The 9,966-nt window shown below is 41.6% G+C and overlaps 1 protein-coding gene across 3 annotated transcripts in view; it reads right to left on the reverse strand.

Moving 5' to 3' along the window:
- Positions 1-568: 568 nt before the first annotated feature.
- galnt6 (UDP-N-acetyl-alpha-D-galactosamine:polypeptide N-acetylgalactosaminyltransferase 6 (GalNAc-T6)) overlaps positions 569-9,966 on the reverse strand; it is a 10,100-nt gene continuing 702 nt past the window's right edge. Inside the window, exons 1-11 of one of the 3 annotated variants that reach the window (XM_014019343.1) lie at positions 9,294-9,593; positions 8,578-9,083; positions 7,890-8,062; positions 4,013-4,162; positions 3,029-3,263; positions 2,824-2,941; positions 2,529-2,729; positions 2,306-2,437; positions 2,117-2,218; positions 1,874-2,032; positions 569-1,190 (exon numbers count right to left, since the gene is read on the reverse strand). In XM_014019343.1, coding sequence (XP_013874797.1) covers positions 1,077-1,190; positions 1,874-2,032; positions 2,117-2,218; positions 2,306-2,437; positions 2,529-2,729; positions 2,824-2,941; positions 3,029-3,263; positions 4,013-4,162; positions 7,890-8,062; positions 8,578-9,056 — 1,863 coding nt within the window. In that variant the 5' untranslated portion in view covers positions 9,057-9,083; positions 9,294-9,593 and the 3' untranslated portion in view covers positions 569-1,076. Of the gene's footprint in view, positions 1,191-1,873; positions 2,033-2,116; positions 2,219-2,305; positions 2,438-2,528; positions 2,730-2,823; positions 2,942-3,028; positions 3,264-4,012; positions 4,163-7,889; positions 8,063-8,577; positions 9,270-9,293; positions 9,594-9,966 lie in introns of those variants that run through there. The other 2 variants (XM_014019353.1, XM_014019337.1) reach the window with 2 other exon arrangements.

Genomic DNA, 9,966 nt, shown 5'->3' on the forward strand with positions numbered 1-9,966 from the left:
CCCCTATACAGCGCCCCTGTCCCCACCAGCTACAGCACACCCATTATGGTGACACTTCAACTGTCATGGATGTCCTGCAGACACTGAAGTGACTCTGTGCTGCCATCTATTGTTGCAACCCCCTAAAAAAAAACAACAAAAGCTCTTTGACAATACCTTAGATTAGATAATAACCTCTGCTCTATAAAAGCTGGGTGTGTGAGAAAAATCGACACATTCCTGTAGATCAGGTTTGACGTTGCTGTCATTCTTGTAAAGTCACATTTCAGGTTGGTATTTCAGACACAAATGAAACATCTGTCGGGTATTTGTCCGCCTTCAAAAACGTGTTGGCGGGTGAGTTGTAAACTCAAAGAGTTGATCTGCGTCATGGAGCCTTTCAAGGACGGTAATGTTGCACTGACTTTAGATCTGGATTTATTGTTTGTAGCAACATCAAGTCACCAAAGGAATTTTATCTTTGTGTCAATATGAAGAACAATGCAGGAAAAATGATTCTTTCTGACTTGGGTTACTTTTTTACATCCATTTAAGGTGAAAAGAATGAATTCTACTATTATGACTGAAATTCATTTACAAAAGATAAAGATTATTTTATTTAAAAAACATTGTTTTCTTTAAAAACACAGACATATCTTGCTCTTGACAAAATTCAACATTCACTGTCAGATTAAAAATAATAACAATAATCCCGTTAATGGTAATTTTCCACGTTGGAGTGTAAAACAAGTGTGTTAAGATAACGGCAGTAGCACAGCCTTTGTCAAGTTTCCACTCCTAAATCCAAAGTCCGCACATACCTGAAGATTCCCAACCACTGGAAAAATACGTTCCTGAGTTTCCTTCACAAATAAACTTAAAATAGTTAAAACCAACCCGGCTCAAGTTTTGTTTTTCTAAACATATGTTAATGTCTTTACTTTGTCCTCCATCTTTACTGGTCATCGCTGTGACCATATGTCCAACGCTCTGCAGCAGATCCTCTTCCATTAGTGTTGATTTGGCTCTGAGCTCCAAAGTCTGAGGAAGAGGAGGGCACAAGGTGCCAGAGGTCACCTAGTGGGCAGACTGGGAGATCAGCTGAAGGTCCAGCGCTGGTAGAGATCTGCAGGATTGCAGTGGTCCATATGAACCCGATCGCCTTTCAGCTGTAAGCATTGCCCGCTGCTTGGATTCTTCAAAAGATTTTCCTGAAGAGAAGAATCACAAGAAGAAATGTTAAATTGTTGTTTTACGAACACTAATTATTTTAAACTTACTTTGACACTAAAATGTTAAACTTTCTGGTTTGCTTTGTTTCCAAACATTTAATAGAAAAATATATTTCATATCAAATAAAAAAAGCCCTAAACTTGTTCTAGTTTTACAGATGTTTACAATTCGTACAAAATTTTTTGTGTTAAAAACTGTTCCAGCAGTGATAAATGCTAGAGTTTAATGCTTTCGTTTAGAAGACGTTTCATCTGGAATTTCAAAGGAGCCAAGCCCAAGATTGTAGCATTAGTCTCTTATCTCAAAGTAAAAAAAATAGCTTGCAAGTTCCAAAGGTGAAGATTACYGCAGGACTGTTTCATAGAAATTAGAGGCTCTGCCTATGATGTAATCAGTGTCAAACCTGCCATTGTGCATGTATGTAACAATAATAAAAGTTTCTTATTATTTAATTTATTTATTTAGTGTACCAAAACAAAACTGAAAGAGTTTTTTTAAATTATCAAATTGATTTTAAAGTAGCTCTCCACAACACACCTATGCTAAAATTCTGGTTAAGGACATTCAGAACATGATGATGTCATCCTTTTGGAAATCAATTAAGGGAAGTCAACCCTAATATTCAACGTTTGCAGCAAGTCAGGGCCCAAGTGTTCCTCACCTCCGTAAAGATCCACTCTTCTTGTGGAGATAAAACCGTACCCTTGCCCTTCAGCTGGCACAGCTCAAGCTTCACCACATCTGGTTGGTTGTTCGCATGAAGACACAGCTGCTTTCCAATGTTGTGCCGTAGCTCTTTATGAGACGTGTACTCGAAGTACTACAAGACACAACCAACCGGTGAGCACCAAACGAAGCAGAAGTAGAAGTTCTTCATTTCTCCCTGATCKATCAGGAGTTTTACCTGGTTGCCTCCCATGTTGTGGCACGTGTACATGATAAGAGGTTTGCCTCCCTGGTTGTTCTCTCCCACATCCAGGCAGGTGTTGGATCCAGAGTTTTTAAGCTGGTGGAAACAGACAACATGTTAGAAACCCTAATCGTGCAGAACATACTGAGTATGGCATCACCGCTGTTCACAAACTGAACTCACTGCTCCAAATTTTTCCGGCGTTAAGTCTGGAATGAAGATCTCTGGGTAGATGTTGTTCAGGTACCAGGTGAAGTTCTTACAGTGAAGCCTCTCCCTCAGTTTCAGACGATCAGAAACGTCTCCAAACTTRTTCTACGTCCACGAAGGGAGGAAGGGTGGGAGTTAATACACGGACTGAACAAACATGCATCAGCTGATCGGGTTTTAAGATAAGAAAACAGACCTCACTGGCCATCACTGCYGCGTTTTTGTTGCGACGGTAGTAGATCTTCTTATAATCATCCATCCAGACTTCGGCCAGGCGCACCTGGTTGCGAGTGATGACCTCGGTGCCTTTAGGGAACGTATGCGGGCTTTTGGTGCGGAAAACATGGCCCACCACAGAACACGGGATGATCTCTAGCTGACCCCCGCACTGCCAGACCTTGAAATAAAGGCAACAAACTTTTGACTGGACTGCAAAAGAAACTTCTCATTTGTGATCAGTAATGGTGAGCACAGAAGTGAGCGCAACKGACCCTGAAAGACATCTCCACGTTTTCCCCACCCCAGATCTCCATCTTGTCGTCGTACGTCCCAATGTGCTCAAAGTACTCCTTCGAGATCGCGAAAAGGCCACCGGCAAAAGTAGGCGTTCTAAAAATTTCATGGGGCAGATAGAGAAGCTTTAGGCCTTTAAATGATTCAAAACRTTAGGAGTGAAAACAGCACGGTCCGTCTTACTTTACAGGGTAGGTTTCATCCTTGCGCAGCCTCTTTGCCTCCTCGGGTATCGGCTCCCAGCCAAACGTCAGGCTCCAGTCGAAGTTCCCTCGGTTGTAAGCTCGGTTGGTGGGCACGGGCTTGTGGAACTGGAAGCTGTTCAGGTCTATGGTGGTGATCTCTGGACTGACGACAGCCGTGGGCTCCTCAACGATGCGGGCCAAGAGGGGCTCGAGCCAACCGTGGAAGCACTCACCTAATCATGGAGAAGATTTAATACTATGACAACACCGTACGTTTTATCGTCTCTTCAAGGAAATCTCTTTGGCTCCCCCAATAGCTGCTTATAAAAAAAGACAATATTATTTTTTCTAAACATCCAGCACATAAATATTAACTGACTTGAAAGAATTGCTGTCAAGTAAAGGTAATAAATAAAGTCATTTGTCTGTAGCTGCCATCTTGAATCAGGTTGGCTCATAAGCTGATCAGTAGATGTATATTTATTATTATTTGATGAGTATTTTTTGTAAGATTTATTCAAATTCATCCAGTGGTTCACAAGATATTTTAGCAGCAAACACAAAAAACTTTTCAGCAGAAGGCCAGAATCACAACTGATGAGTCAACCTGAAATACGTTATTTCAAAATTGTTTGGTCAATGTTTTGAGCTTGAGTCACACATGGTAATGAAATCTATTATTATCAGTACTACTGGGGTAGGTCTAAGTTGAGTTTAATAAAACAGATAAAGGAAAAGTAATAAAGTCGATAAAAGGAAACTGCTACAAATAAATGTAAATGTGCAACTAAAATCAGGAACTTTCTGGATTTTCAGATTAAAGATATTATTTGTGTTTAGTTTCATATGAGCTTTCATTTTCAGGCTTCAAGCCTTCATTTGAAAACACAAGCACATTTTAATTTAGTTTCTAACCCCTGATCTGTTTATAATCAATTTGTAACAACACGCAGCTTGTGTGTTGTGCGACGTTGTTTCTTACAGTGGGCATCGAGGAAGGTGAGCACTTCACCCTGAGCTATACTGGCCCCCAGCAGCCTGGCTGTGATGAGACCCTTCCTCTCCGGCTGCCTGACCACACGGACGATCTTCAGCTGCAGGACGAACTCCTCCAGTTTACTCTTGAGGTGCTCTGCGGACACAGAACATCGACAGGAGTGGGTCACCGAGGGCTTCAGCGTGATCACATGTTCAGCAGACTTCAGACTATCTGTGAAACCTCTCATCAACGACAGGGAGAAAACGTCACATTTAAGGTTGCCAGAGGAAAGCAGCGAGGTGGAAACTCTGCTGGTAAAACTGGGTCACACTTTCCCACCAAGAACCGCAACGAACGGCACATATTTCTCATAAGTTTCAGGCTGAGTGATTAGATCAACTGCGTATGAATACATAAACGCTACAACAGGAAGTTAAAGCTCTGGGAGTTAAAAAGAGAAGTACAGGAGGAAACGCGCATTCAGCTGAGGGTAAAGAATAACACACTCGTAATACTTCAGTTAATGAAACACAAGAATTATTAATGAATGACTGATGCTAACGCAGCGATACATGTACCAGTGTGTGTAATTACCAGGTATGATATTCTTAAAAATGTGTTTTTATAGTTTTAAGACATTTTGAAAGTACAATGTAAAACATATGACTAACTTTAATCCAAAGTTAATGCAAAAAGCCCTTTGAAACTTTTAAAGTTAAAGTAAAACAGAATATTTTAGTATTTGAATAAGCATATAATTACAGGTTCATAAACAAACAGCTTTTAAATCAGACAGCAGCTTGGCAGTCCTCCCAGCTAACCACATCCCTAAAAAACTCTTAGTGCACAGTGTTTTTTATTGTTTGTTCAGCAGCATTGTTTGATTCCCTCCGCCTCTCCTCCCACTAATTTTAAATGTTACAATTTTGTATAGTTATTTTTCACACGCTGTCGTTTTTATTATGAGTTGCAGCTCTTTAAAATGATCAAAATTACAAGAATATAACAGAACGCTAATTGTGTTGTTCCAGTTAGGATTTCTATCAGGGCAAATGATGAATTCAGATGATCATATTTAAAGGGACTTGTTTAAAAGAATAATGAATTAAACGTCTGACGTCAAAGATTTTGGAAAACAGAGCGAACTGGGTCAAATTTTCTGTAAGATTTAAAACAATCTGATCTTCATTTATAAATTCACATTATGCATCTAGTACCTCTGAAGTAGAAAGTCTAAACTTTTTTCTTCTTTGTTTTATTTTCATTAAACTGTCATTTTGTTTGAGTTTTATATTTAACTAAGGGAGGATTAAAATTGGGCTAATAATTCACTACCATTTAACCTTTAATGTTTTATTTCTGCACCAAGATCTCTAACTCCTTATTGTTTGGGATGACCTTTATTTAAGTTGCTTTTTTTGGAAATTCCTAATTTAATTTGCCACTGACTGAACATATTATCAGTCTACAAAAACAAACACTGCTGACTTTTCTCCTGATGAGCACAAGTTCCAAGAAAACCAGTGATGAACCAACGGTAGTTGGTTTATGGAGCCTATAGATGACTGGAATTGCCAGCTTGATTTTAACTAATATTTTACGTGCAATCTGTAATTGACATTGTTAAAAATCTGCCTGTACATAAAAAGGCATAACTTCTTAACGTCATGACTCAAGACGATGCAGCCAAACTTTCAGAAGCCCTTAACATGACAGAATGGATGAATGAATGAAATGAAATGATAGAATCAACAGGAGAAAAAATGTTTGTTCTTTTTGCTTTGCTTATTGTTATGTAGAAAACTCAGACTGTCCATGCTCAGCAAACACATAACTACAACAAACCAGGATGCAATAATACAATGAAATATCAATAATCTCAATAAAGTCACAGTAAAATGTTCAAATGACCTAAGCCAAAAACAAGTGAGAATTAAGTGTTTGTTGTGTTGCTTGTATTAAACCCAACCCAGCTTTTAACCTTTAAATTATAATTTGCAAACAATATATCACAGCACGCGCATTTTTTAATCTAACAGTGTTCAAACTGCAAACATGCTTCTGTCAAAAATGAGGAAGTTAAAAGACCAAAGTAATGAACTCGACACAAAAGTAGTTTCCTTGTTTTAACTCAGTTCTGATAATCACAGTTGACAGTTCCTAAAAGTTCAGTTATCTTTTTATCCATTACGTGCAAGTCACTGCGCTTAACGTGGCAGATTTGAACAGTTTTCTACGAAAATCAGTTGAAGTATTAATGACAACTCTTTGACCACAGCTCTGAATAAGGTGTCGTCTCCCGCCACGTCACTCTCACTTTAAGTCCTTTCTGTTTGTAATAACCAAACCTATTTGCTTCGGTGGGAGTAAGCTGCTGCTGCTAAAATCCAAAGCAAACACGACTCTGGGTTGTCTGATTAAAACTCAAACAGGGGCTTGAATTTCTCCCGAAGGCATTTGTGTTAATAAATTACACAGAACTTGAGCCTTTGTTGACTTTTGATGCTTTTCAAAGTTTTTGGTCATTAGCTGCTCTGTGTGTACAACTCACAAAAACTCTTTAAAGGTTATATATTTTGCCCTATTTTTCCTACATTACTTCCCTTTAAGCTTCTACCAGAGGCTCTGGAGCAGAATCTTAGCTTTTCTGGGGGTTCGACTGGAGCTGCTTTTCTAGTTTGGGGGGGGGGGGGTGGTCACAGGACCAAGTACTCTAATGACCACTGACACATCTGACTTATAGACTCTACAGAACGTCTCTTGGTATTTCTTGAGCTTCTTGTGCTCCTTCTTCCTGATCTTACAGTCACTGGGATTGCATCTATCCCGGTGAGTTAGCCACCACCCGTTTGACTGGATCTGCAAGTCCCACAGTTTTCTAGTCCTGTCATCCTGCACCACCCTTGGTGGGGTCTCCCATGCTGACCGTGGGACCTCCAGTCTACGCTCAATACAGATGGGACTCTGTACCAGGACCCTTCAAACTTCAAGGCCTCTGGTAGAAGCATATTATTTTAACCTACTGAGTAGTTTATAGCAACAGTCAGTTTATGTTTACAACCTAATTTGACTCATCACTCCCCTGTTTCACAGGAGCTTCTGACAACTTATCATCCTTTATTATTAATCATGTTTACAGCTCTTAGCACACAACGTGCTCCCAATCAAGTCCAAGGACACGAACAAAAGGCCCCACAATTAAAAAGTACTAAAAGTCTGATACTGAAGTATTTTCCATGTAGATGTAAATAAGACACTTTTTGTATCGTTGGGTCTATTTGCTGTTACTTTACAGCTACCAAGGCTTTTCTGTGGGTTAGCTGAACATTTGAATTTGCATGTCACCCAGAGATAACAAAACCTGTTACGTCGCCATTTATCCCTCATTCAAAGTGGACTAAACACACCTGAGCTGCAGTCTAATGCAAAGTGGAAAATAATTTTCTGTTCTTACAGTTGGAACAAAAACAGGCAGCCCCATTCAGAGGGACGTTATTATTTGGAAACTAATTTGAACAGTTCTTATTATTTGAAAATTACTACTATGATTGTAAGCAAAGACATACAGTCAAACTTTTAAACACGTTGAACATTTTACCCTTGAAACAATTTCAACTGCAGTTTAAATTTAGTTGAAAAGGTATAAAGTGTGTCTGCAACTGCAATAATGCATTTCTTTCCGATTTTTGTCTGAAATGTTTTAGTTATATTTTCCTTTTATGTGTTTTCTTTTGTCTGATTGCAAGAAACAACGATTTTAGCACGAGAAATGTTTCCTCGTTGCTCTTTTATCTGGCGTTAATTTCCACTGCTGTCGCACAGCGTTTAAGGTTTTTTTTTWAATTTTTTCCCCCAATTGTTTTGTTTTCAGTGCATCCACCTGCGGCGCTGGCGTCGTCAACCAAGATGATCTCCTTCAGCAGGACGGCGGGAGAGGAGTGCAGGACGCTGTAGACCGTCCTGAGGAGCGTGGACCAGGCCTCGTTGTGGAAGACGATGATGACGCTGGTGGTGGGCAGGGGAGGGCAGCGAGGGAATTTCCTGTCAACGCACCTGGGCGCGTCGAGCCGCACCGAACATAGCAAGAGAGGAAGAAAAGAGTCAAGAGTGAAAGACAGATCTGATCAAATGAAACGTCACAAGGTCTTAAACCGCCAAGCTCAGGAGACGCGTGTTTAGAGATATTCAAGGTCTGACTTGCATGGTGACACTTCAGGAATCTCACTTATCAGCAAACAGCTCGTTTTCAAAGCCACTCGAAACCCCTGTAAAGCAAACATGTCTCTGCTCTTGGTATCATGGTGTCGGGATATCGTGTTGGACAAACGTTTACAGTGAACGGGACTACCGGCACTGCCGTGAAGTCCGGGTTACAATCAGGTCACTCAGTTAAAGCGATTCTTCAAGAAAACTGAGAGTGCGAGCTGAAAAAGCGTATAAATGATTGACCAGCGTGAGCACGTCCCCAGCTGAGACAGACTCTTATCTCTGCTCGTCTACATTCCTGTCGGCAGAACGGCGTTGAGTTTTTTTTTTTTACTTTTAAGGATTTGTTTTTAAGCACTTACTCCGGAGGCCTGGTGTCATCGCCGAGGCTGCGGCTGAGCGAGATGCGGTCGCTGGCAAACTGGTTGAAGCAATGGCGGGTCATGCCCTCCTCCTTCTCCTTCTCCTCCGCGGGAGTCAGGCCCTCTTTCTGAAACGCCTTCCCATCGGCGCCGAAGCCGTGCGGGTCCTGAGGCGGTCTCTCCAGGTGAGGCCTGAGCTCGGCTTGAGTGTAAAACCCGGCGGGGCATTTGGGGTCCTGCGTGGGCTGCTCCTGAACCGGCGGAGGCTGCGGAGCTCCGATCTGGAAGCCGAAGTTGTTCACGGCGTGTCGGACCATGACCATCACCTTGTCCCTTTTGTGGACTAGGTCCTGTAGCCAGGGGTCCCCGGCGGATGAGGAGCCCACGTCCCTTTGAAGAACCACCAGGATCACCATGAAAAGCGTGCCGCCAAGGAGAACCAGTTTCAGAGGAGACATCCGGCGACGTAAAAACCGCATATTTGAAGAAGGGTGACGACTTTAAGGCTGTAAAACAGAAAAAAAGTGGGAAAAGTCTCTTGAGTTTGACCCCAGCTGAGCTGACAGTAGACTTGTTTTTTAAAAAAAGAACAAATCCAAAACACACTTTCCTCTCAGCTGTTTTGTCTTGCTACGCTTTCACAAAGTGATTCCTAAATGAAACAAAAGGTGACAAGGCAGGAGGGTAAGAAGAAGAAGAAAAAAAATGCCTCAAACCGGTTTGCGCGTCTCTCCAAGTGTCATAGCAGCTGCCGATCCAGCCAACCCTGCTCCTCCACCTCCTCCTGCTGCTCCGTCTCTTTAGGAGACAGTCCCACAGGAGGGGCGAGCGGAGAGAGCAAAGAGGCGGTGAGAGTGAACAAACACGCCGCGCCTCTCTGCAAACACCTGAATCCACCTGTTCCTGGCCACAGTCCACCAGGGCCCAACGTGGCAACAGGTGAGCTGCGACTCTCCGCCCTGCAGGCGAGTGACACGCTGGCAACTTTTTTCTTCTTCTTACCCAAAACACACACACACACATCATCACAGTGATCATTTGTCAAATGCAACAGGAACTGGAGTCTTGCTACGTGGAGCGTGACCTAACTCCACCTGGACGTGACACAATGAGAGACTGTTTCCTGCAGCGTGAAACAGGATCTCACTGCAAGCAGGACTCTCCTCACTCTTCAYAAGACTCACTCTTTTCTTGGSTCATAATTAATTTACTGCATCCCCAAGACAGCTGGCACATGACTGAGTCTAAAATAAATGAATAAATAAAAAAAACTGCCAGCTTTAAAAGACTGTTGTATAGGCTACTTACCTTAGGAGCATCTTATACAACAGTCTTTTAAAGCTGGCAGTTTTTTTTATTTATTCATTTTAATTACTATGTTGAGCCCTT

Source organism: Austrofundulus limnaeus, unplaced genomic scaffold (assembly GCF_001266775.1).
Source record: "Austrofundulus limnaeus strain Quisiro unplaced genomic scaffold, Austrofundulus_limnaeus-1.0 Scaffold3, whole genome shotgun sequence".
NCBI lineage: Eukaryota > Metazoa > Chordata > Actinopteri > Cyprinodontiformes > Rivulidae > Austrofundulus > Austrofundulus limnaeus.